Source organism: Grampus griseus (genome assembly GCF_964374135.1).
Source record: "Grampus griseus genome assembly, chromosome: 17".
NCBI lineage: Eukaryota > Metazoa > Chordata > Mammalia > Artiodactyla > Delphinidae > Grampus > Grampus griseus.
In genome coordinates this window covers 78,183,435-78,210,959 of record NC_139011.1, presented here as the reverse complement: position 1 = coordinate 78,210,959, position 27,525 = coordinate 78,183,435, and the positions used below count along the sequence as shown (strand labels likewise).

The 27,525-nt window shown below is 39.7% G+C and overlaps 1 protein-coding gene across 2 annotated transcripts in view; it reads right to left on the bottom strand.

Moving 5' to 3' along the window:
- Nucleotides 1–292: 292 nt before the first annotated feature.
- Nucleotides 293–27,525, bottom strand: part of LOC309835196 (transcription elongation factor A protein 1) — a 60,574-nt gene continuing 33,341 nt past the window's right edge. For both annotated transcript variants that reach the window (XM_082674587.1, XM_082674586.1), the window contains 9 exons: nucleotides 24,812–24,874; nucleotides 19,948–20,053; nucleotides 14,973–15,060; nucleotides 11,848–11,993; nucleotides 10,654–10,710; nucleotides 8,828–8,982; nucleotides 6,076–6,222; nucleotides 3,529–3,600; nucleotides 293–1,838 (listed from right to left, as the gene is read on the bottom strand). In XM_082674587.1, coding sequence (XP_082530713.1) covers nucleotides 1,830–1,838; nucleotides 3,529–3,600; nucleotides 6,076–6,222; nucleotides 8,828–8,982; nucleotides 10,654–10,710; nucleotides 11,848–11,993; nucleotides 14,973–15,060; nucleotides 19,948–20,053; nucleotides 24,812–24,874 — 843 coding nt within the window. In that variant the 3' untranslated portion in view covers nucleotides 293–1,829. The remainder of the gene's footprint in view (nucleotides 1,839–3,528; nucleotides 3,601–6,075; nucleotides 6,223–8,827; nucleotides 8,983–10,653; nucleotides 10,711–11,847; nucleotides 11,994–14,972; nucleotides 15,061–19,947; nucleotides 20,054–24,811; nucleotides 24,875–27,525) is intronic.

The following is a 27,525-nucleotide window of genomic DNA, read 5'->3' as shown; positions in this document are numbered from 1 at the left end:
TATAAGGTTCAATATTTGGTCTCTCATATTACGTTAAGTGCACACAAGGGATGCACTCACGTGCTCTGCTCAGAACCAGCCTGCATCCCTCACCAGGGGTCCAGGAAAGAAGACAAACGTGCTCTGTACTACTGCTCAATACTAGTCCCTTAATACTTACAACCAGGCAGCCATCACTTAATTAAAACTGGACTTTAAAATCACCTTAATAGTTGGGAAAGTAGAACTTTTTAAACAAAAAGTAAAGCAAGCATTAATATCTAAATAAAAATAACAAAATGTGATACATGATTAATAACAAGAAACTTTATTGAATTAACAAATTTAAAAATGGATCACTTAATTTAAAAGTGGGACTATTTTAATTTTATTCTTATTAAATTCATTCTTTCAAAAATGCACATTATTTTTCAAATGATAAAAGGTTACTCTGTGACCTGACGAAGTAGAGGTGGGATGGTACCAGTGGGCCAATTCCTCTATGTGGGGTCTGAACATGGACTTTTAGATGTTGTTTTCTCTATTACATCAAACTGACCTCCAGTAAGCAGTGGAGAAGAGGGAGAGAAGGGGAGTGCAAAGCAGGTACTCAGATCTCTCTATAGAGGTTTGAGAGCGCAGACGGAGCACAATGAAATGTGGACTTTGTAACAGTGGCCTTAAGATGTGCTAGACCAAGTGTGAAAATCATTTTTTCTTATTCCTAACAAAACAGATGGCACACACTTAACTGTAAGGTCCTTCCTGCAAATGAGCTGCGTTACAGCCCACGTATTAGTCCGTTCCACAACCTCATTCTTGTGTGACAGAAAGAGAGTCAGGACAGAAATGTGCTCCATTAGTCTCCATACGGAAAGGTCACAGCGTTAATGATTTATATAAACCTTAAAGTCCTTGGTCAGCACAGATTTCCAAATCAAAGTTAAGTCATGAACTGTTTATAAGAACAACACTATCCTAAAATGCTAACGTTTTCTTCCCAGTATGTCTTCCTACAAAACGAAAAAATGGTCAAAAGTTTTCATTCTTTGCCTGAGCTGGGATTTAGGAAAAGCCTACTAGACTACAACAATGTTCTGCAAAAGTAAAATACACTACAAAGTCAAACAGGTAAATAAACAACAAACCAAACTGATTTCAACAAAGTCAAGTCATGTTTCCAAAAGTAAAATCTATTACGAACAAGTAATAAACATGTACAAGAAATTACAAGAAATGAGGATCACAGTTAGTTACAAATGCAAAATAATAACTAATTATCCCAGACTTGTGAACATAATAATTAAAATCAATTTCATATGCTAGTTGAAATATTATGTACAATTTAGATAAGCTGGTCAAGTATTATCTGAATACACACCATGTTTGATAAACTTATAATTACATTACCTCTTCTCCTCTTTTAATATTTGCAGGTACATGCCAATATAGGAAAAAATGTAATTTCCATTTGTGTATTAACTGAGAAGAATAACATTTTTACTGTGTATGTTTCAGATTGTAAAAAAGTTAAGGTACATTTTCCTTTAAGAAGGAAAAAAAAAGGTAAAAATAAACTGCCAAAAGTTTAATATCAACTTACTTATAAAAATGGAAAAAAAAAGTTTTGAAGCAGATACCATACAATTATCATGTGGTCTCCTTACTGCTCTGCAACTACAGAAGGCATTTAAGGAAGGGATCCTATGTCAAAAACAGAGACTAACCCAAGGGATATATGTTACTTTAAAAATCTGATTTGCAGGAAAACTAGTTGGTTGGCCTAGTCTTAAAGCTAATTACAAAATCCATTTTCTTAATGGTCCAGGTGTTTTGCCAATTCTTCCAACTCAACAGAACTGTCAAAAAAGAAGAAATATTTTGTGAGACCTTTAAATACAGACAGTGGGGTGTATCCCTTCCCACATTTAACACAGCATACACCTTAAATTGCTGAAGAAAGAGGCATTTCTAAAAAAGATGCTGTGTTTTCCAGACATGAATAGTCACCTATATTAAGTGTTTGGCTCTTCCAACTTAGAATTACTAGGAATACATAAATAAAGAAACAGTGTAAAATATTTTCTCAAGTACCTCTCTCCTTAATTTCAGGTTAAAAAAATTAATTCCAAATTTGAACTTCTAGAGTAAGCCACCGTAGGCATCAGCTTTCTACATTAAATTGAATTTTCTTAAATCCAACAGAACTATGTCAGCACTTAAGCAGCCAATTGCCTGTATTCAATACAAACTGCAATATACCCAGTCATCATCATCATCATCATCATCATCTTTATCATCACGAGGCATCATGTAAACAAATCCAAGAGCCCTCTGGAAAAGCCAGATTTGCCCAACAGGACTGAAAAAAATGAACATCCCTCTCTTAGACCAATTAAAAAACCTGCCAACTCAGGAAGGGAGACACTGTTTCAAGCCACGAAGACACTCTCAATACCATTAATCTCCCGGCCCAGAACGAATCTTTGTAATAAAATGTGTACTGTCCTCAAGCCCAGAGAAAGTGCCGAGAGCTAAAGTCTCACACTATACTCGTGAAGGATATTCTCCCATTGTCTGCCTTTTAATTCACTTCTGTTTTCAGAAAATGTTTTAAACTATAAGAATAATTCAAAATAAGCATTAGACTAAAAAGTCTAATGTAAGTATAACTTAAAAAAGAAAAGAATCTTACACAAATTTCACAAAAGCTAATAAAAACAGCCAGCATTTTTGGTGCACCAACAATGACCAGGCACTTTAAATATACTATATCTACCACTCACCACACCCTGTAACGTGGGTCATGAGAACATCACGGTTCGGTAACACTAAGTAGCAAAGCAGTTCAAAGCCTGTTTGGCTCCAGGGAGTATCTTCCTACCGTGTGAGCCCCCCCAGTCCCACACTCCTAGTATCCCCACCTCTGTCTCAGGTATGATGTGTAATTCTTCTCTCAATTTTAAATTATATTTCTGTGGCTCACAAAAATCACTCAAGAATGAATCATTCAAATAACCTAACTTGCCTGTGCGGGGCTAATTCAAGAGAACACAGGCCGTACAAAGGAAGGCTTAGTGGAAAGCCTACGAAACCACGGCGGTGCTCATCTGGATTTCCTAAAATAAACACTAAAACCATCGGGCTGGATGTCAACAAGGCAGAGTAGTTTTTCCAGAACCAAAGTCTATAAAGACAAGCCATACACTTGTGCGGGTTTTCCGGAAGAACAAGAGTGGAAGCAGCTGACTGGATACAGTAGATACAGGACTGTGACGCTGTAATGCACAGTTAAGATTCAAACCTGTCATTTCTGCAGCAAGACGACATGAAGGTTGGCAAATTAAGTCAACCTCTTTATTTCTAGTAGGACGGCAAACAGTACGTTCCACGACAGACGCCAGCCACGGCCTTGCCCAGCACTGGGCAGCGTGAGCACGTGCACACACCGGGGCATCCAGGCAGCCCCCGAAGCAGACCCGAAGAGACCAGCCCATGGAGAACCACCCCATGTAAACAGGTGAGACGGGAACCCCAGGAGGCATGTACCTTCCACCGATTTCCACACTCGTTGCAGACAACAAACGTTGTCATCGGTTCATCAGCACTCCGCGTTTGGACCTGTAGCAAAGTCGGGTGAAAAATACCACTTTTCACAATACTACAAAAAGTCCAACCTAATTAAGAACGGTACCACAGTAAAATGTATAAGAGCTCGAAACAAGCTCAGATAAGCGAAATAATGTCAAACAAACACACGTTTCCAAACTTCATTTTTCTAAGTCCTTGTCGTTTCATCTTTTATCTGTTCATCTAAAGTCACACATTATACTACTGATAAATGGCTAATAAATATGAAAATTTTTCATCATAACTAAGAAGCACAGAAATGTTAATTAAAAGACATATCAATTTTCTCTTACAAATTAGCAAGGATGTAAAAATTACAAAAATATTTCATTATGACAAATATAAACTGCCACCAACCTTTCTAAATTAGGCAGCAACAGAGCCTTAAATACCCGTCTTCTGTGACCTAGGAACTTGATATCTGATCTATCGTAAGATGGTAATTAGAAACACAAATAAAGATCTGTGTGCAGCTCAACATCACTAATCATTGGGGAAATGCAAATTAAAACCACAAGAAAATATCACCTCACACCTGTTAGAATGGCTATCATCAAAAAGACAAGAAAAAGCAAGTTGTCAAGGGTGTGGAGAAAAGGGAACCCTTGTGCACTGCTGGTGAGAATGTAAGTTGGTGTGGCCGCTGTGGAAAATGGTGTGGAGGTTGCTCAAAAAATTAAAAACAGAGCTACCATAGGATCCAGCAATTCTGCATCTTGGTACACAGCTGAAGGAAATGAAATCAGTATATCAAAGAGATTATCTGCACCCATGTTCTCTGCAGAATTATTCACAATAGCCAAGACATGGAAACAACCTAAATGTCCTTCAACAGATAAATGGATAAAGAAAAAATGGCATATATTCATGATGGAATATTATTCAGCCATAAAAAAGAAGGAAATCCTGCCATTTGAGACAACATGGATAAACCTGGAAAGCATTATGTTAAATGAAATATGCCAAACAGAGAGACAAATACTGTATGACATCACTTATATGTGGCATCTTAAAAAAAAAAAGCTGAATTCACAGAAACAGAATAGATGGGAGGACATGGGAAGATGTAGATCAAAGGGTATAAACTTTCGGTTACAAGAAGAATAAGTTCTGAGGATCTAACATACAGCATGGGGACTATTTTGTTAGCGTAGATCTTAAGCATTCTCACCAAATGAAAAAAAAAAAAGAAAGAAAAAAATGTGAGGTGATGGATGTGTTAATTCTCTTGATCTTGGTAAGCATTCCATGACATATGCGTATATCAAAGCATCATATTGTACACTTTAAATAAATACAATTATATTTGTCAATTATTTTTCAATAAAGTTGGGAGGGGAGATCTGTGTACAAGGATGTTTGAAGAGTATACTTTTATAATAACACAAACACTGGAAACAACCTGAGCATCCAACAGGGAAATAATGAGATAAGTTAGAGTCTACCCATCTGATGGAATATTATACAGCTATTAAGATGTTTATAAAGGTTTAAAAAAACAAAGGAAAATGCTTACACAAAGTGAGGAAAAGTATATAAAACAGTTTACAGTATTTAGCTGCAGCTAGGTTTTTAAAAAATCCACAAAATACTACAAGCACCAAAATATAGAACATTGCCCTCTCTGGACGGCAGATTAATAAGTGATTTTAAATTTCTTGTTCATACTTTTCTGTATTTTCAAAATTTTCTATAAGTAGTATACTTACAGAATAACAAATAAACTAAACATTATTTTTATAAAGTGCTTAATTTTCTGTCAATCAAAAAATGCAATCCCCTCAGTCTCTCTAGTAACCGGAAACAATTAGTTGTTCTTTAAAGGGAAAATTTTGAATTTAGCGGATTACAGACATAGCACAGCCTATTTAGCAAATGAAATTAATGACAGTGAGAAAAAATTTTTTCACATATGCACATACAATCAAAACAACTATAACACAGCTCTTTTCAGTGGTTCAAGAACAAAAAGGAAAGTCAGTCACATCATATATGATGTGATAAATGAAGATAAAAGCCATCAATATGTTGCAAAAAAGGAATAAATATCTGGAAACCAGTTAAGCTAAAAGTACCCAGGCTCCGAGTGAGGGAGAGCAAAGAACTTTCCCTAAACTACATGATCCTGCCAAATAAAAAGAATTGTAGCCTGTTTATACACTAACCAATAATCCAGTGCTTTTTAGCTCTTAGAGAAAAAACATGGCCATTTTATTAAATTCTATAATATTTCATCAATTTCGGTTTGTACAGCTTTCACAGTAACAATTCCTATGGAAGTGTAACTATTTCAACTTATTTTCAATTAACTGGAATCTGCTAGTATTAAGAATGCACTGTTATACTTAAGAGATATCTCCTCTCAAAAAATACCAAAATACTGGTAATTATCTTTACTACTTGTTTTAAAATAGGAGTTGCAAGCATTCTTAGTATGAAAATAAGACTCTATAAACAATCACAAACCTGTGTGTAAGTGCAGTTCTTCTTCTTGCATTTGCCACATGTGAACAAGTCCGTCTGGGTCCCACCTGTCTTGGCCATCTGATGCTCTCTGATGGCTTCTTTGGTCAAGTTTTTCCGCATCTCTTTGAGCTCATCACTAGCCATCTCCTGTTCGGAAGGTGGCAATACCACTCAGTTACGGGCATCTTCTATACATATGCGGAATGCTTTTTACACTCCTTTAGTTTAACACTAACAAGATCAAAATCAACTTTTAAAGTCTTAAAAAGTGAAAAATTAATATTTTTCCTCAAAGAACTCATAAGAGTTTGCTTACTCTTAAAATTTTTTCAAATACTTATAAGTCTGCATGTGAAAACTGGATTTAATTACTGTTCAAAGGCTTATAAACAATGTAAACCTGTAGCAATGAGCACGTCTCGTATCCAGACTATGGTCTCTACTATTGCACCCACCCACCCCCACTACCGACAAAGGAACCAGAGGCCTCTGGAGGAATGTCTCGTTCCAGTTCTGAGTCAAGAAAAGCAGAAGACAAGTCAGAGTCATCTTGTGCCAGAAAGCACGGAAACTACCTGATTACTTTGAGTGAGTCACACGGACAGAGGAGCTACATGCAGGACCTCCCACTGGCCAGAGAGGATGATTTCTTCAGCCAACAATATGAATTACGGAAAAGACCAATCCCCACTGGATAAATAAGAAGTCACAAGTCCGTGACGACACTTAAAAAAAGAGAGCACAAACGTTTGCAAGAATGGCAACAAAAGCCCCCACTGGCAGTTAGTAGGGCGCCAACTCCTCCTTCTGATAACTGTTAACCAAAAGGAAAGAATTACACATTCACCCTGCCTTTCCTGTTCTAACCAACAGTGTAACCAAGAGCCTTCAACTCAGGGAAAGTGCTTATCAAAGAAATCTAGCTAATAAATGTGAAAGCAATGACACAATTTTAGAAATCTCTATTTTGCAACCCCTAATGAAATCACCAATTCAGTGGATGAACATATAGATGAAAGGCTGATGGAGAACTTTACAACGGAGGGATCAGACTGTCAGTACACAAACCCCTGATCAATTTCCGCACCCTAAGAGTCGAGCAACAAAACGTGTCTCCTGATGTGATGCAATATGAAATAAGAAGGACCACTGATGAAATATTTATGCAGGAAAAGTTAAACCTGCATGTAACCAAGCCTATAGAACTAGCTTCCAGTTCATAGAAAATGAAGGGGACAGAAAAGTTAAATAACATCATGAGGAAGAAACAGGCAATTCATACTGTGAGATATACAAGAGAAAAACTGGTCTCTTCAACAGGTCAATGTTATGAAAAAAAGGGGGCACGAGCAGGAGAAGAAAATGCTTTAGATTTAAATATGTACACACAAAATCTTAAGAGACCAAACTTAAGGTAACATCTAGACTTTGGATCCTGATACAAAATAAATGAACAATCGAACATAATATGAACATGAACTAGATATTAGATATACCAAGGAATTATCATTAGATTTGTTACATGTCATGATGCCAATGTAGTTACATAAGAAAAGTATCATATTTTTAAAGATATCTCTCAAGGATAGAAAGGTAAAAGGATATAATGTCTGGAATTTGCTTGAAAATAATTCAGGGGAGGGCTTCCCTGATGGCGCAGTGGTTGAGAATCCACCTGCCAAAGCAGGAGACATGGGTTCGAGCCCTGGTCCAGGAAGATCCCACATGCCGCGGAGCAACTAAGCCCATGCGCCACAACTACTGAGCCTGTACTCTAGAGCCCATGAGTCACAACTACTGAGCCCGTGTGCCACAACTACTGAAGCCTGCGTGCCTAGAACCCGTGCTCTGCAGCAAGAGAAGCCACAACAATGAGAAGCCCGCGCACCGCAATGAAGAGTAGCCCCTGCTCTCCCCAACTAGAGAAAGCCTGCGCAGAAACGAAGACCCATCATAGCCAAAAATAAATAAATTTATTAAAAATAAATAAATAAATCCTGGATGTCATTTCTAAAAAAATAGTGATAATAATAATTCAGGGGAAAAGAAAGAAAACAAAAAAAGGGATAGATGAAGAAGGTGACTAGTTATTGAAAATACTTGAACCTTAGGTGATGGATATATAGGATTTCATTATACTTTGTTCTCTACTTTGTGACAGTTTTAAATTATTTTAATGAGGTTTTAAAAAATGAATTTTAAAAATATAACATTTTTATTAGCTATACAGAAAGACAAATTCACTGTCTTGGATGCTTAGTCAGATAGTGAGACTGCAGACACACTGCAGCTATTATCTATGAACAGCTACATCTATAAATAGCAGACAATGAATTCCATTTTCTCCACCATTTTCTAAATAAATATAAGGAATAGTCAATAAGATATAACCAACTTTACAGTATTTAACCATGAAAAGAGCTTAGAGGTTACAAAGTCTGTTTGCAATTAGAGATTCGACTCTTTGATTCTAAATGGATCTACAATAAGTAAAAAACACTTTTGTTTTTAGACAATAATTTATTAAGGCAATCACCCAAAGATCACGGCACAGTTGTGAAAGGAACAAAATACTGAGGCCAACAGATTCAATCACCTTAAGTATTTGTCTGGTATACTGTATATATAAGTATATTAGAATAGCTAATAACAGTTTATTAATATGTAGTATTTATACAGTACTTTATGATTTAAATAGACTTTACACTTGATATTATGGAATACTGTCATAGAAATGTACAAATATACTCACCTCTGCCGTCATTCTAGCAAACAAGTCAGGAGGAATATTCCCACACAGCACATTTTTCCTTAAATTTGGATTCTTAGCATCCTTAAGATTTGATATCCTACTTCGTACTCTATTTTTGTATTTCATGTCCGTATTCCTTATTTCTTGATAGATAGGTACTAGGCCATTAAGGAAAAAAAGGTTAAGTTATAAAGGTAAGATAACTTTTTCCTATTCTGCCGCAATAAGAATTCCTGAAATTTCTAAGCAGTGTTTCCAATTTAGATTAAGTTAACAATAAGGCACTGTTTCTGCCTGATTTCTTGATCTGTAACTGGCAAAAAATAGTGATCATACTTTTATGCTATGAATGAGCAATACTTTCTCAATGTTTAATGCCAAGCAAGACACAAAGTAAAAGGGTTTCAAAAGGTAACTCAGATATGCAATCTGAGTGAGAAAACTTGAGAATAAGAGCTTGAACTTACACATGCTTTCCCTTGCCCAAATCTGCATTCTACCAAGGATCCTAAGTCTCAAGAAGACTACACAGGGACTTCCCCGGTTGGCACAGTGGTTAAGAATCTGCCTGCCAAGTCAGGGGACATGGGTTCGATCCCTGGCCCAGGAAGATCCCACGTACCGCGGAGCAACTAAGCCCGTGAGCCACAACTACTGCACCTGCGCTCTAGAGCCCACAAGCCACAACTACTGAGCCCGTGTGCCACAACTACTGAAGCCTGCATGCCTAGACCCCGTGCTCCGCAACAAGAGAAGCCACCGCAATGAGAAGCCCACGCACTGCAACGAAGAGTAGCCCCCGCTCACCACAACTAGAGAAAGCCCATGTGCAGCAGTGAAGACCCAACGCAGTCAAAAATAAATAAATAAGTGCTTCCCTGGCGGCACAGTGGTTAAGAATCCGCCTGCCAAGTCAGGGGACACAGATTCGATCCCTGGCCCGGGAAGATCCCATATGTCACGGAGCAACTAAGCCCGTGAGCCACAACTAGAGCCTGTGCTCTAGAGCCCGCGAGCCACAACTACTGAAGCCCACGCCTAGAGCCCATGCTCCGCACCAAGAGAAGCCACTGTAATGAGAAGCCTGTGCACCGCAACGAAGACCCAACACAGCCAAAAATAAAAACAAGTAAATAAATTTATTTAAAAAATCAAATCAAATCAAAAAAAAAAGAAAAGGCTACACAGCACCCTGGAGGGCCTTCTGAGAGAAAATCTTTCACAGTAGCCCTGAGGGATCATTTCCTCCTTGGCTCAGCAAGAAGCTAGTTTAGCAGGTGGCTTTCTCAAGAGAACAGGCAACAGCAGGGGCCCAGCTCCAGAGCAGCTCCCTTTCTAACAAGGCCATTTCCTCAACCAGGACAGTCCCACAGTCACACTGTCACCTAGATGTTCCCTGTTCTCTGGACCCACGTGCAAGACCCCTCCCTCTCCCAGAGCCCTTCCCAAGGCCCCCAGCATGAACACACTCCTGTCCAGGATAATGAGCTCAGGGGATTGTATACACTTTGCTGAGTACCCCCAAAGATGAAACCCTACTTCCCATTTACTAGCATGTGTGTTTTCCATGCCCTTCTGCACAACTTCAATTGAGATGCTACGTTCTCAATTTGCAAGGCAGAAAAATAAAAATACTATCAGTACTATGTGTTTTACTTTTGAATGACAGGAAAACAAGAATAATAAAATGACACGGATAGCCCTCCCCTTTCCCATCAAAACAATCAAGATAGAAACTGAAGAATAAAACTTTGAATTCTTTACAGGAAGAAAAAATAATCTAGCGGATTTCTTAAAACAATTATGAATATACACGCAAAGGATATCTTCCTCGATTTGAGATCCTAATTCTTCCTCGTCAGCTCCAATAGCGATGTAGTCATCTAAACACAGGCACAGAGAATTGTCATGAAAAAGTGATTATAACACATTAAAAGAAAATTTCAATACAGGGTCAGTTAAACTGTATTCCTATTTCTTCAACCCCACTTGCCCTGTACAAAGAATCCTTTCAGTTTAGTTTCATTAGAGTCTTGCGTCTCTACTACCCACTATGCTCCTCCTCTGGATTCACCTAATGTCCAAAGGGCTCCTGCATGGATGACTCCTTATCCCTCAGGAGTGGGGAAGTAATGCATCCAGCAGGCAACTCCTCACTTCACAACTCCATAAATTCTCGTTGCTCCAGCAGAGAGTAGAGAAAGTTATAAAGAACTGTCTTGTCTCCTGTGACTCAGGCTTCAATGCCAAGAAACCATTCATTTCATCTGCCAGTCACATATATGGACAAAATCAGAAGACTCCTATGCAAATATTCAAAGGGATAGAAGGAAATAAAAAGAAACTAGGAAGAAAAAGAAAAAATATATAAAGAGACAGTAAAGGAATCAGAGTAGAAAGGGCAGAATAAGGAGAAAACTAGGTCATACTAACTGTGGTTCAGTACAATAGAAAAGAGAAGGGATGAATTTGTATAGGAGGGTAAATATTTCTATACATGAAACTTTTAAAAGCAAAATTTTACATAAGAATGAGTACCTCCAAGTTAAATTAAAGCTCCCATATACAACTCAAGCTCTCTTTTCCACTTTAAAAAAAGTAGGAAATGAAATTCTGAATATAAAACTTACTATATGTCATACTAACATTTAACAATGGGACCCAAATACAGTATTGTTAACTCCCAATCTTGAGGGTAGAGTACTTAGTTTGCAGATTAAACGTGAGGAGAAAAAAGATTGCGAAGAAAAGCTTAAATTACTACAAGTCAGGGGAAACATCCACATATTAGAAGGAACCTATTTCTCAGAAATACACAGTAATAAGCAGAGGTCCAGTTTGCACCCTCCTCTCTGCCATCAGTAACCCCCATCACAGCAGGCCCTCCCTGAGCTGGGCACTGGCAAGCAGCTATCATCAGGATCCCACCGGGAGGACAGAAACAAGGAGGTGGACAGGGCGGCAGTGGCAGCCGTCAAATGACTGACCACCGAAACTCACGAGACGTACGAGAAACTCACCTCCCGTTCGGAGAGCCGCAGCAAGCATCTCCCTACACTTTAACCGCACAGAATCAGAAGTGCTTGGTGCCCGAGGAAAAGACGAAACGTAAGTGTCTCGGGCATTTGTCTCATCCTTTCTGCTGCTTACGTTGCCACTGGAGCTACTGAAGTACACGTACACGCACACACACACACCAAAAAGAAGTCAGGAAAACTCTCTTAAAGTGAACATCGTTACTATCACTCTCTAAAAACAAAAATTGGGGGCATAAATATATGAAACTGTATTTCAGTGACTTACATGAAAAAAAATTGCCTGCATATAGATTAAAAAGTTAAAATTTTAGTAAAGATGACACAAATCTCATGTCTTTTATTTTTTTAACCTTGATCATCCTTTTAAACATTAAACAATATTTTTCATATAGAAAATACACATTACAGCTCAATACAACAACTGCAAAGCAAGGATCTTGGTTATGACAGGGGTAAAGGGATGGCACCAGAGAATATGACCGCTCTCGACCAAAAACAGAGGGGAAAATGCTTGAAAAACCCTGTTGCAACTAGACAACCAGGGAGGTTTACACATACAACACCCACTTTAGGATAAAAACCACGTGTAGTGAGAAGTAGTTGTGAAAATACAACAATGTCTCTTAATTTCTCCCCAGAAACATCAATTCAATCAGGACAGTTGAGCAATTTTTCCAGTCAGCCTAATCATTTCCACTACTTCTGATTAACTTCCTACATTAGATTCTTAGCAAAATACCTTGCTGACTGGTTTCAGCTAACTTTATCCCAGTGCAGATTTCTGCCACAAACCTTTCCAGATGAAGCCAGCCCTCCACCCCACGGATGTGAGTGGCTGCGCTCACAGACAGCCCATGCAGGCAGGGCGGCCGCTCTGCAGGCCTTCAGAGTCCTGCTGCCCGTCTCCCAGAGTACCGTCTACACACAGGTCTGTGTCTGCGGCCACCAGCCCGAGCTTCTCACGGGCAAAGGTGAGCATTCACTCAGTTCACTCCTCTCTGTGCCCCGGGGCACAGCACCCAGCTTTCAGCGCACACCAATGAGCACGCCCTGTTTACAAACGCCACTCTCGGCTCCTTCAAGGACGAGCTCACTCTGTGCCCGTGGCCCAACGCCTCGCTCGCCCCTGGGAGCTGCCAGGAGGACGATGGGCCTTCTCCCCTCACGTCACCACCTCTGGCGCCACTTCTGACATTCTAAGCAGCTAACCGCACCACTTTCTCCTTAAATCCTTACACCAAGGCGTAAAACCCTCCTCACCTGCAACTCACTTAGATCTAACCTTCTATCTTCCTTTAGATGATACCTCAGACTCATTTCTCCAATATTTTACAACTTTTCTTCACTGTTTGAATGAGTGAGAGTGTGTGTATGTGTGTCTGTGTGTGTGTGTGTGTGTATGGAGATACCAATCACTTACCTCGTCAGACTTTGTACAAAATAATCCTATGCTTTTGTAGAAAGGCTCTATCCCTAAACTTCAATTACTTAAAACTGATGAAAATATACTAAGAACTTACTCCTCCTTCAATGTCTATTTAAAATATTTGTCTATACCTTTATATATTATATTCCAGGCATTAAATCATTCATTACTTTGAATGTAACACAACTGAAAGCATGTGTTAAACAATCCATAAATTATGGCCTGTACTTTTCAAAAATATCAAGGTCATGAAAGACAATGACAGACTGAAGCATTACTCTAGATTAAAGGAGCCAGATATGATAACCAAATGCAATGTGACCCGAGATGATATTTTGGGAAATTATTTTTCCTTTGCAACAAAAGATATTATTGGGACGCATGGTAAAATATGAACAAGGTCTGCAGATCAGGAAAAAGTATCAGATTAATGTTAATGTTCAGATATTGATATCTGTATTGTGGCTATCTGTGAGAAAATGTCCTTGTTCTTAGAAAAGACACATTGATGTATTTAGCATTTAGGGGTATAAAGGGCATAATGTCTGTAAATTATTCTTGTCTGGTTCAAAATAAAACTCGTGTGTATATTCATTTATACACACATATGCAAATACATATATAAATATCACTGGGGCAATTTGGGAGTTCTGTGCACTATTCATACCATTTTCTAAAAGCCCAAAATTATCTCAAAATAGTTAGAAAAAAACTGAATAAACTTTATTAACAACTGGTGTTTAACTCTATCTTTAGCTTACCTTTTTTATCATCAAGTTAGTTAGTACTTCTACATAAAAAAACAGTGTAGGGGATATTAATCACAGCTGATTAATAAAAAATGAGGAGTACGTTATCAATCTGGGGAAAATATTGAGAAGTAAATGGAGTTAAAGTAGGTGGCCTAAAATGTGCGTGTGTGAGAATCACCTGAAGGGCTTGTTAAAACACGTGGCTGGCACCACCACCAGAAACCCTGGTTCTGTAATTCCAGGGTAGAGCCCAAGAATCTGCTTTTCACAAAGCTGCCAGGTTTGCTCCTGGGGACCACCCTTTGAGAAGTACTGCTCTAAGTCAAAGTCAAGCCTCCCAAGAACAGAGGGTATGTATTTAATCTACTGAATAATAGGCACATCCCTGATCACGTCAGCATGGGGACACAGCACAGTTCACTGCATGTCACAGGAAAGAATAAATGCAAAGGCCTCTTAAGTGGCAAAGGAATAACTTGAACTCTTCATTACTGAACATGTTTTAAGTTCTTACAACAAACAGCTAAATTGGGAAGGAAAACAGAACCATGAAGAGGAGAAACAGATTCAGGGACAAAAATATCTAAAACAGAAATGTGGCAAATAAAGGAAGTAACCACATGAACCCTAGTCACCTAGACAGTCCCCCCACTACCACCTCTCCCAGTGCCACCCCAGGGCCCATCCAACTACACTCGCCAAGTGCAATGTAAATCATTTCTCTTTTACGTAGTATCTTCTAACTCTCTTTTAAATTTCCAAGAAATCTTATAAGAAATCTTAGATATCTGGCTATATACATTTATACTGATTCCGTGTGATTGGAAAAAAGAAGGAGTACAGACATGGGATCAGAAGACCATGGAGGAAGTGACGGTCAAATAAAACTATGACCTTCAACATAAATGAGTTTCCATAAAGTGAAATACCTTTCTTCTCTTGCTTCAGGGCTATTCTGTGATGTAACTGCAGTATCTTTTTTCTTTTCTTCAGAGTCTTTATCTGTTGATGGTCCATCTGAAAATTTATGAAATTCCTAAGTTGTTAGCACTTGTTTAAACAAAACAAGACAAAACAAAACATGGGACTGCTACATGTTATCAAGCTATTTATGCAACCAAAAAAACCCCCACTAAAATCCTAAGTTTTTAACAAGTAAATGAAGTTTATGCAAGCTATTCTATTAGCATATGTACATGGGTGCTCAGTCGGCATTCCCAAATAAACTCCTTCATTTGGTGGGAACCATAAATTCATACGCCAGTGGTAACAAAAGGGAGAAAAGTATTCAGAACAAGGGAAGGAAGGAATATGGCAAAACATTAGCACTGTCATTTAAAATACTGAAAGTGCAAAGCATATACAGCTATATCATTTTGATAATTTTTCATGAAGTCAAAAAATTTGAGGTGGTACTCAAAATACAAATAAATATTTCAGGGATAGTAAACAAAGAACATTTTCATAGAATACACTTCAGGATTATTAGTTAGGCCTACCCAGCACCTCCTCTACCTTAAAGAATCTGTAAACTAATACAAATTATTAATACTAATAGAGCACAAGCTTTAAGACTTAAGGAAGTGAGCAATTAGGCATGGGGAAATAAAGTACGTAAAATAGGCTGGGTCAAGGCAATACTTCAGCACTGAAAAGAAACATTCATGTTTAAATCAACCAAAACAGCCTTGAAGCTAGGTTCAGAAAATGTTTGGATCTACTGTGTAACCCACTTTGATCTACATTTTGATCCCTACATGAGCTACATAAATAAGAACTACATAAATAATTCCATTCTCCACATCCCTCTGTATAGAATACAGAAGAACAAACATCCAACTGTGTGGCAGGACCACCTAGGCAACTCTAAGCATGCCCTCGTGCTCAAGCTCCCATCCCAAACCATTCCATCCAAATCTCTGGCAGTGAGGCATGAGCGTCACCAGATGACCTAATACACCAACCCGGATGACACTGACTGACCGAGAATGGTCCCAATCGCAATTCTAGAACTTCACTTGTAAATGTTAGGGTGACCAAACCTGAAACACAATTCAAGTCCCTATGACACACGTCAGTTCTCACACACCAATTTTATTGCCCCCTTTATTCTATAATTCCCCTGGAAGGCCTAAACACACTACAGTATTGTGAGGTAGAAAACAAAGATCAATAATGACATTACAGAATATAGCAAGGACTAAGACGTATTCCCAAAGTAACAGGTAGAAAGCTTCGGAAAGGTGATATAACCAGGCGATACTGTCTAACAAGCGTCCAGTAATGGTGGGGGAGCAGTAAAGCAGCTCTAGTGCAGTGTGTACTGGGGCAGTCCTCTGAGAAGGCAGGGCAGTAGAGGTATGACCAGTCTTAAAAACATTCCTACTCTGTGAACAGAGTGCCGTGGGTAATAGAGCAGAACCCCGGGGAAGTGCTCCAGCGCTGGGCTCAGACTGTCTGCAGATCACATCCCACCCTGGCTACTCACTACCAATCCAGCTGCGCACAAGGTGCCTAATCTCTCAGTGCCTCGGCTGCCTCATCACAAAATGCGGGTTACAATAGCACCGAGCACACGGGATCGTCAGGAGAACTAAACGCACTAATACAGGTCAATGCTTGGCATATCTTTTTTTTTTTTTTTTTTTTGCAGTATGCGGGCCTCTCACTGTTGTGGCCTCTCCCATTGCGGAGCACAGGCTCCGGACGTGCAGACTCAGCGGCCATGGCTCACGGGCCCAGCCGCTCTGCGGCATGTGGGATCTTCCCAGACCGGGGCACGAACCCGTGTCCCCTGCATCGGCAGGTGGACTCTCAACCACTGCGCCACCGGGGAAGCCCAATGCTTGGCATATCTTAAGTATTCAAAACTGTGCTACCTGGAAGCAGCAGATCTTCCAGAAATCTAGCTAACAATCTAAAGAAAAAGTTTTAAGCAGAGAGAGATTCATCACCCAGTAGATTATTCTGAAGCCAATAAAAAATGAGCTATGATGATGGAAAAATACAAAAAAATTCCACTAAAAAGACAATATAGGGCTTCCCTAGTGGCGCAGTGGTTGAGCATCCGCCCGACGATGCAGGGGACACGGGTTCGTGCCCCGGTCTGGGAAGATCCCACATGCCGCGGAGCGGCTGGGCCCGTGAGCCACGGCCACTGAGCCTGCGCGTCCGGAGCCTGTGCTCCGCAACGGGAGAAGCCACAACAGTGAGAGGCCCGCGTACCGCAAAAAAAAAAGACAATATAAGTATACAGAGCATAAGTAAAATTACAGTTGAAGCAAAATTCATGTACCAGGAGGAAAAAGAGGAGAAAATACAAGATATTAACTGACAGTTGTATTTAGAGAGAGATTTAATAAGGATGATTTTTCCCTCCTCCAACTCTCCAAATTTTATTTAATGAACATGTAAATCTTTTAGGATAAATAAAAACATTTTTATAGAAGAACTTGTACTGATATTAGATACCTCCAATAAGTATACAAGAGTAAAACTTCTTTAAGATTAAATGAACATAACTGCAATGTCCACTCTTTTCTCCCACAAAACGTAAACCATTCTTTCCAGAAATAAAAATGTACATATATGGTCCTTAATCAACTTTCTGTTGCTAATTTTAATTACTTTAGAATGTGGAATTAATTTAAAATTTAAATGAAATATAGAGTTTCAGTGTGTCTTTAAAGATCAGCCTTTTTAAAAAAGCTTTTTATTCGGAAAGAACTCAACAATTGCACAGATGTTATAAGAAAGTATTACAAACAGCTTTACTCAGACCCCCCCCCCCAACTGTTTAACATTTTGGTACACTTCCTTCCTCACTCATTCATCCCCCAGCCCCCGGCATGCACATACACACGCATGTGCAGACACATACACACTCACACGCACCACTGTGTGCACAAAGACACATCTCTTTTGAACCACTGGAAAATGAGTAGCAGATACTATGCTCCCTTATCCCTGAATACTTCACTATGAATTCCCTAAGAATAAAGAAATTCATGTATATAACCACAGTAAGTAGATCCAGCAATGATACAAGATTGTTTACCTACCCACTGACCTTATAAAATTCTGCCAATTATCCCAATAATGATCTTTATAGCAATGTTTCCTTCTGGTTAGGAATCCAATACAGGATCATATATTACATTAGTTTTCTTAAGATAAGACTTTCTAAATTTTATAGGCTTTACAATTTTTGGTTTCTAGTTTCCAAGTTCTTGTAAGTAACAAGTCTTTTATTATTACTATTGCTGTCTATGAAATTTTAAAAGCTTCGCTTTTTCTATTTTCTCTTCCATATAAGGCTGATAACTGCTAGGGAAATGGCTCATTCCAGGGCTGAGTTAGATAAGCCCAACATATTTTGTGATGCCAGAATGTCAGAGAGATTAAAAAAAAAAAAAAAAAACACACAACTGAAGGGAGCTTGTCAAAGGGACACAGGAACCAGTTTGAAGGGGTGCCCACTGGTCAAAGCTGGGACAATATAAATACCAAAATAAATATGAACAGTAATGGATTATAATCCATTATATAGAATAAGAATCCACGTGCCCACACTAATAATAGAAAAAGAACTGGGAGGTAAAAGGAGGGTTCTTTCTTATAGAATGATAACGTATAAATACTGAAGAAGCAGAAAAGCTAGAAAATCATAACTTTGCAACTGTCACTGTAAAGGGTGGTTTCGGCAACAATCGGTGGGTACTAACTGGGGCTGGGGCGGGGGGGGGGGCCCGATGGGGAACAAGATGGTTTCAGGGTCTTAAAGTGACCACCACAGAACTCCTACTAGATACAAGAGGAAAAATCATAAACGATGCAGTGCACACCTCGGCTGGGTCTCAACCTTAACACCACCCTGCCTCTGCACGTGATACCTGGGAAAGACATAACACACGTATGCAGTACCTCAACTGTGGATGTGCAACCAGATCTAGTCATGAGAAAATGCCAGATAAACCCCAAATAAGGACATGTTATTAAAAACAAAGCAGGGAATTCGCTGGCGGTCCAGTGGTTAGGACTCCGCAATTTCACTGCCATGGGCTCGGGTTCAATCCCTGGTCAGGGAACTAAGATCCCACAAGCTGCGCTGTGCAGCCCCAAAAAACAAAACAAAGAAACAAAAACCCACACACAACAACAAAGGGGGGAGGGGGAAGGGGCATGCGTTCTTCAAAAGTCAATGTACTAAAAGAACTATTCCACATTGGCAGACTAGATTACATGGTCCTGGACTGGGTCCTGTTCTGGAGGAGAGAAAAGCTGGAAGGATCATTACTGGGACAACTGACAAAACTGCAACATGCACTGCAGAGTAACGTACTGCACCAATGTTAAATTTCCTGAATTTCCTGTATTATGATTACATAAGAAAATAAACTTGTTCCAAGAACACACACACTTAAGTATTAAAGAGTAAATAAAGCATGACAGAGGCAACCTATTCACAAATGGTTCAGAAAAAATATGTGTGTGTGAGAGTATATACATACAGAGGAGAGAGAATATGACAGAACAAATATGGCAAATGTTAAAAATTAATGATCTAGAAAAAGGACACGTTGAGTTATTTTTATTATTCTTGCAAATTTTCTGTAAGTTAGAAAACTATTTCAAAAACCTTTTCCATAAGTGTCACACCTTCCCCCCGGAGGAAAATTTTCTTCTTAAAGAGGCAATTCAGTTGTAAATGTTGAAAAACAAGAAAGCTAAATCTGACTAGTTTAAAAAGTAGAACCCTCAAGGAAGTCAGACTAAAGCCGCCTCCCGTATTATAAGGCACTGATTTCAAAACATCTATATTCATTAAGAGAAAAAAAATACAACAACCCAATGTCTGAAGAAACCAGAACATCATAAATATATGTAATGGAAGATTGATTATACCTAATAACTTTTTCCAGGATTTGATGAGGGACTTTGCTAAAGATGTAACTTCTTCATCTGTGCTCTGCTTGCGAATAGCATTCACTGACATTCCGATTCTTGTGGACTGCAAGGCAATGACAAAAAAATACGTATAAGCGATTTTATTTCAGGCAATTCATTGTTTCCTTTTCTTCTTTCCCAGATGCCTGTGTCCATTTTAGAACAGAAAAAAAATCAATTATCTGAATTCTTTTAGTGGTAGACTGTAGACTTAAGACACAGACGTCTTCAAATCAAACATTAGATGCATCAAGGTTCTCATCACTGAGACCTGCAAGCATGTAACCTGCTACTAAAGTAAGGCTGGTTAACTAGCACAATGAAATCAGTCTTTCCCACAAGAGAAGAACAGAAGATAAAGTGTCTGTGTTTGTACACAAGGCAGGCTGATGCAACCACGGCTAACACACGCACTTTGCTTCTCTACATTCTCCTACAGATTACTCTGTACACCGCCTGTTGCAACTTGTAAGGACACCCAAACAAATACCACCACCCACAGAGGTTTAAACACCAGCACATAATCACAGATATTAAGAATGGATGTCACAGAACACAGATAATTTGACTGTGGCGACACTACATGCCCAGGGTTATGCTGGGAGCGTCCATAGTCATTACCCTTCCTAACAGCCCTTTAAAGTCGAGATCATTATCCCTATTTTTAAAGATGAACAGACTAGAAGTATCAATAAATAACTGCCCAGCATCACACCACTACTAACTGGCAAAACTGGATTTTAATCCAGGTCTGTTACCTCCAAAGTCCATGCTCTTTCCAACACATCAACGGTTTTCAAATTGTGCTTAAAGAACACAAAGGCAATGACAGGCCAATTATGGATGATAAATTAAAAATGGTAAATTTAGTAAGTTCAGGTTGTCAGTAGACAATCTTTCAAAATATGGATATGGAAGAACAAAATAACAAAAGGAATTGTTAGTGAGAAAATAAAAAGAGAAGGGAACTCCTGCTATAAACTTTAAGGCCGAGAAATAAATGGGTCCTTAAGATTTCCTTTTAAATTATTCAAAGTACTCAACAAAGAGAATCGGGGCAGTTGCTCAAGAGTCTAGAATATGTGTCTGGCTGGAGTGCCCTGTGTTCTCTCTTGGAGAGCTGAGCAAGGCGGATGAAGGTGCCACAGCAGAGAGACACAGGGGACTCATGACCCTAAAACTCCAAGATGATTTGAGATTAGTGTTTTGGGGATTTTTTTCCCACAGAAAGTGGCTTCTTTCTGGTAGAAAATAATACGTTCTTAGAACTCTTTTCAGTGAAGAAAAGACTTTTAGAACTTTAGAATGCTTTAGAACTTCTCTAAAGCACTACTTTGTTAGCTGGTGTAGCAGGCACTTCAATGTAGAAAACCTTCCAGAGGCAGGTGCCTGGGCGGGCGGCACAGCTCAGTCTCGTCGTCTCCGAGCCGCCCCACAGGATGCTGCTAACGTGCTGACTGCTACCGCCCCGATGCCTGTGGCGCCCCTCCTTCCCCAGCGCCTGACCCCCGCCTAGAAGAAAACCCAATTTTGGCATGAGTGGAGGAAATAACTTGAGTCACTAATACAGTTCTGGAGCTTGGGATCAACACGGATTGGCAAAGAAAATGGGACTTTAGGAGGTGGTCAGAGGCGAGCAAAGGTATAAGATTATGAACAAACCGTGTACTGTAGAGTGACTGCTTTTTAATTATCACAGAACGTTCTGATCACTAAAGAGACCAAACCTAAGCTCTGCTTAAAACCTAAGAAAACCCATAAGGAGAACACAGGGATCTGTAATAAACATGCTCACCTAAGGGAGAGATTGTCCAGTCAAGAATAATGAGAAACGAGGCTGTGGAGGTAGAGTGAAACACTAAGATTATTTGAATAAGTTTGTTTCTTCCTTTCAGGAGGTATTTTGGGAAGAGTAGAAGAAAGTAGAAAGAGGAAAGGACTATGAAGCTATCCGACAGCACTGCTCTAGGATATAAACTCAGCTACACAGCAGAATCTACATCTGTTTCACAGGCATCTCAAAACCCAATGGATCCAAAATTATCCTTTATCTCCTTACCCTTCCACCTTTATTTCCTTCTCATCCCAACCCCACCACATTAGGTTTTCTTGAATTTTGCTTTACTGTAAAATGGCACCATCTACCCAGTCACCACGGCAAACACCTCAGTCATCCTAAACTCCACCTTCTCCTTCACCCCCCCCATCTGGTTGGCTACCAATTCTTGTAGGTTGTCCCTCAATAACAAGTACCCCTTCTCTCCGCTCCTACTGCTACGCCCTTAGTTCAGGCCCTCATCACTGCTCCCTGAGCACCTGCGTCAGTCAACAAGCTTCCCGATTCTTCCTCCCTGCAAACCTGGGCACGCACTCCCCCGCCCCCTGCCACCGGGCAGGATGCTCTCAGGACCGCAGCTGCAGCCTGCATGCCAGCCAGCCTGTGTCTTCAACCCTGCATCAGACTTCCTCCACCTGAACAGGTCGCACTGCTTCCACATCCTGCTTTCTCTGCTGGAATACCCTTCCCGGTCCTATCTGCCTAGGGAGAACCTATTCATGTTTTGAGACTCAGTTTACACTTTATCACCATATGAAGGCTTTCCTGAGCCTCCCAGGTTAAGGTTAAGGAATCAGATTAAGAAGTAAACTTCTTTGTGCTTCTTTCTTGCCCTACCTATAACAAACACAATAAATCCCCCATATACAAACCTTCAGGTTGCGAACTTGCAAAGATGCGAACGGGTGTTCGCATGTCCAATCACATAAGTTAGTTCTATTTGAGGAGGCACTGTTAGTTTTTGAGGCACAGGACCCAAACGCAGAATGGTACACGAAGGTTGCAGAGGCCGTTCAGAATGCAATCCAGTGCTACCATGTCATCTATGATGAGAAAAAAAGAGCTACTACCCAGACACCACTGGACCGTTTTTTCAAGAGGGTAGATAGACTTGAATCCGGCAAGGAACCAGAACCTGTGCCATCAGCGTCAGGCATGAGTGAAATGGCAGGTCGCCCTCCGTCTGCTATTGCTGAGGATACTTCAGCTCTACCATCGCCCACCTCCTCTCCCTCCTCCACTCTTCCTGCCTGTTCACTCGATGGCAGCCCCTGGATGCCAGCTGTTGTACCGTGCTATTGTACTTTCCAAGGTACTGTACTGTAAGATTAAAAATGTTTTCTTTATTTTTTGTTTGTTTTTTTATGTATTATTTGTGTGAAAAGTATTATAAACCTATTACCGTACAGTACGATATAGCCGATTGTATTGGTTGGGTACCTAGGCTAACTTTGTGGGACTTACAAACAAATTAGACTTATGAGTGAGCTCTTGGAACAGAACTCGTTCGTATGTAGGGGACTTACTGTAAATCCTATACAGACGTCTATCTGGGCAACTATACCTTTCTGTTTGTTTACATGGCAGTTTTCCTCTACTAGACTTGAAGCTCAATGAGGGGGAAAGACCATATTTTATGCATCTTTATAACCCCAACACAACTTCTAATCCTAATAAAAACTCAAATGTTTGTTATATAAATACATAAACTTTCCAAGGAACGAAGCAAAAAAAAAAAATCCGAAGTGTGTTATAAATGATAATCCTACCCAAACTCCACAGCCTCTATAAAACTACCCATCTCTTAAACAAACGGTGAGGTTACTGTTGTTTTCCATGTGGCTATCCCCACACAGAACTGCTGGGATAAGGCCACATCTACGTGGTAAGGTACGGACACAAACTCAAGGTTATTCTCAGAGCTGACTTGCCAGAGCTGCTGATCCTTGGACAATCTGAACTGAGAAGACAGGACTTAATGACTTGCTTCCCTTCTCCTTCTTAGAGGAGGCATTCCTAACCTTTTTCCCACCATGGATCCCTTTGGTAAACTGAAGCTTATGGACTCCTCCTCAGAATGCTTTTTAAATGGATTAAATAAAATACATAGGATTACAAAGAAAAGCAGTTATATAAAGTTACAAAATGTTTTCTTAAATGTGATACAGTAATATATGTGCTCCTTTATTGAAACATTTAAATAAGATCTAGCGTAACATATAAGAGCTACCATGATAATGGGCAAAAACACGCGTCAGTATATCTGAGGTTAAAATATCTGTGATTTCTTTCAGTTAGTCATAAATACTAATTCAACTGTGGTTTACTGCCTTCATAATTGAAAGAAATGCTCGATTTCAGTTAGATATTAGTGAAAATACATGTGATTTCTTTTCCTCAACCACGTACACACCCCTGTCACCCTTCCCTAAATTCTGACTTAATGGAATGGAAATATCAAAGGCGGCACTCATGGATGATAAGAAATGTGTAGTAGAACATAGCCAGATTCATCTCACAATTCAGCTTCCTTTTTAACATTGTGACTTGTGTTTAAGTTGTATTTTTACGTTTTAGTCCAGCTGCAACATTAATAATGACTCTACACAATGACGACGAGACACCCGACTGTGCACAGGGCAGGCCGGCGCTGAGAGAGGGAGAAGAGCGAGCGACCCTTGCACCCTCACCCTCAGGCCAGCTTCACGCAGCACAGCTGGCGACCGCAGATCCAGAAAGGGAAATCTTGGGAGATCAAGTCAGGGCCAAGAGTTCAACTTCCTTTCATAGTGAGTTTCACTCCCACTGTCAACCTCTGAGGGTATGTTTTATTCTTCCTGAGAAAGGCAACATTTTTCTATAATGGTAACTTAGTAGACTACTGATTTACGTTACCATCTCAAAAAAACAAGTTAATAATGTTTCACCATAACAGGAAAATACAAAAATACCTATTCAAAAATTATGATACATATTAACACATACCTGTAATAATTCCAAGGTCATGGGAATATTCTTAAGCTCCTTCAGTAAATCCAATGCTCCAGCCTGTAAAATAAAATAATTTCAAACTGAATTTCCCAGATAGTAAAGCAAGGAGTAACTAGAGATCTAAATTTATATTTTCCTATCCACAATTCACTACGGCTCACTTATTCATGTGAGGAGAATGGTATATAGATATATAGATGAGAGAGAGAGAGAGAAAGAGTTTTCCAAACAGGGGTTGCAACTCACTAGAGGATCATAAAATGCATTTACTGGGTTATAACCCACACCTAAGTGTTGTTTTGTGAAAGTTTACTTTCACCAGTATTTGTCTATATGTGCCCCAATTACAAATATAAAATGTTTCTTACTGTGGTGGTACAACACATCCCAAAATTCATGGAGGGCAGCTGCCTGGGGACGTGGGAATGGCAGCAGTGGGGAGGGTCCCCAAAATGCCGCAGCACCTCCAGCATTCCCGAGGGGCATCACTTCCCTGGAATTCTCACGAGGCCCCTGTACCTCGCTGCTCAGTCACAAGAACACTGCTGTCTACCTGATTCTTGCAAAGCAGTAAAAAGCAAATTCTAAAAGGAAATCCACAGTTAATATCTGCGTTAAGCTGGCAGGCCTGTCCACTGTCAGGTGCCACCTAGAATCAAAGGCTCCCACGTTAGCTGAGGAAGACGGAACAAACCTGGAAACTTATGGAGAGCGCTAAGGTTAAAAGGGGAGAAGCAACAGCGCCACCTGCAGCTTGTGGCCAACGTTCCAATTTGATATTCACTCCCATCGGCCATATTTCAGCTCCTCTAATACATCCACTTAATCAGTCATATTTCGTTTAGTCTAATAGTGACTTAATGTACTATATTTGGACAAATCATTATTCTACATATTACTAACAAAAAAACTATTAAACTACGGTAAACTTTTTTATCACCTCTTTTTACTTTCGCAATTCCTTCAGACTTGGAATTTTTATCATGTATCACCGTTTACATACAGAAAAAGAAAAATATAATCAAAACTGGCTAAGGCGGTTCTAAAACTATATCGCACTCAGAGTCTAATGCTTATAAACTGTTCACTGACTCAGATTCAATAATATCTGTCTTTAGCCCACAAAGAGTTGTTATCAAAACACTAGTAACGCAACACTTCACACAAGAATCCATAAAAGAGCTCAGAGCCACTAGCTCTCTGTGGGCACTGAGGTGCACGCGGGCCTCACTGCCTTCGCCCCCGCTTCTCTGCTACCATTTGGTCCCTCGAGGGTCGAAGAGCACTCCACTACTCTCTCAGATTTGCTTCCAAGCCACTGACACCTGTTCCGCAAATGTCGATGCTGGCTTTGATGCTCTGCCTGTGAAAGTACATCCCAACGGCCATCTGGCCAGCAACATGTGTAACTCATTCTGCTTTCTGAAATGTTAAAATATGAAAACTAGCACCCTACAAACCAGTGAAACACAGCACACCCAGGGGAAACAGAAAGCCCTGCAACATATCCCTCATATGCACCCTAAAGGAAGAAACAAGCATGGAACCTCATGGTATCAGTATATTTCTTAAATTTAAAATCAAGCAGAGGTTTCCAGTCAGATAATTTTTCCATTTAAAGTTGACAGACAGACTTGGCTGTAGAGAATAAAACAGTATTGACTCTTCTGGCCACAAACAGAGACATCACTTTAATTTAACCCAGTACCTCATAAATAAAAACTTAAGTTCAAAAGAAATTACGAAACAGACTATTATGAAGGATGTTAATGATCCACTGCTTACAGATTCCTTCTGATCACAAAATTCTATAATTTTTCTTTACAGGCAACTAAAAATAGTAAAACATTAGAGTTGTTAAAAAATAAAACACTGACTTTAAATTTACTATTAATTACAAATTTCTATAGGCATGACATTTTTGTGAGCGAGTATCTTCAATCCCGTATCTGCAAATCTCCAAACCAAAATCCTTTGAAAACCAAAGACTTCTCATTTCTTACAGATTTTCAGTAAACTCACTTGGCAGCAACATCTCATCTCAACAGTTGCATAAAGCTATTTATGTTCTACTTATCCCACTTAATGCGAAAATGCTGCATTTCACTACAGAAATGCTAATATCTGATTACTGGGAACTTCCCAGATCTCACTGAGGATATTATGAAATATATGATGTTTGTACTATATCATCTTTATAAACCTGAAAAATTTGGAATTCTCAAATATATCAGACTCTAAAGGTTTTGATTGCGAGATTGTGGGCCTGTATCCTTATCTACCATAGATGTTTTTCTTCTACCCATGTCTCCATGGTCTTTCTGAACGATTTCTGACCTAGGATCAATTAAAAAGGAAGACAGGACTTCCCTGGTGGCGCTGTGGTTAAGAATCTGCCTGCCAACACAGGGGACACAGGTTCAAGCCCTGGTCCGGGAAGATCCCACATGCCGTGGAGCAACTAAGCTCGTGCACCACAACTACTGAGCCTGCGCTCTAGAGCCCACAAGCCACAACTACTGAAGCCCACGTGCCTAGAGCCTGTGCTCCGCAGCAAGAGAAGCCACCGCAATGGGAAGCCCGTGCACAGCAACGAAGAGTAGCCCCCGCTCGCCGTAACTAGAGAAAGCCCACGCGCAGCAACGAAGACCCAACGCAGCCAAAAATAAACAAATAAATAAATTTATAAAAAAAGAAACAAACAACTA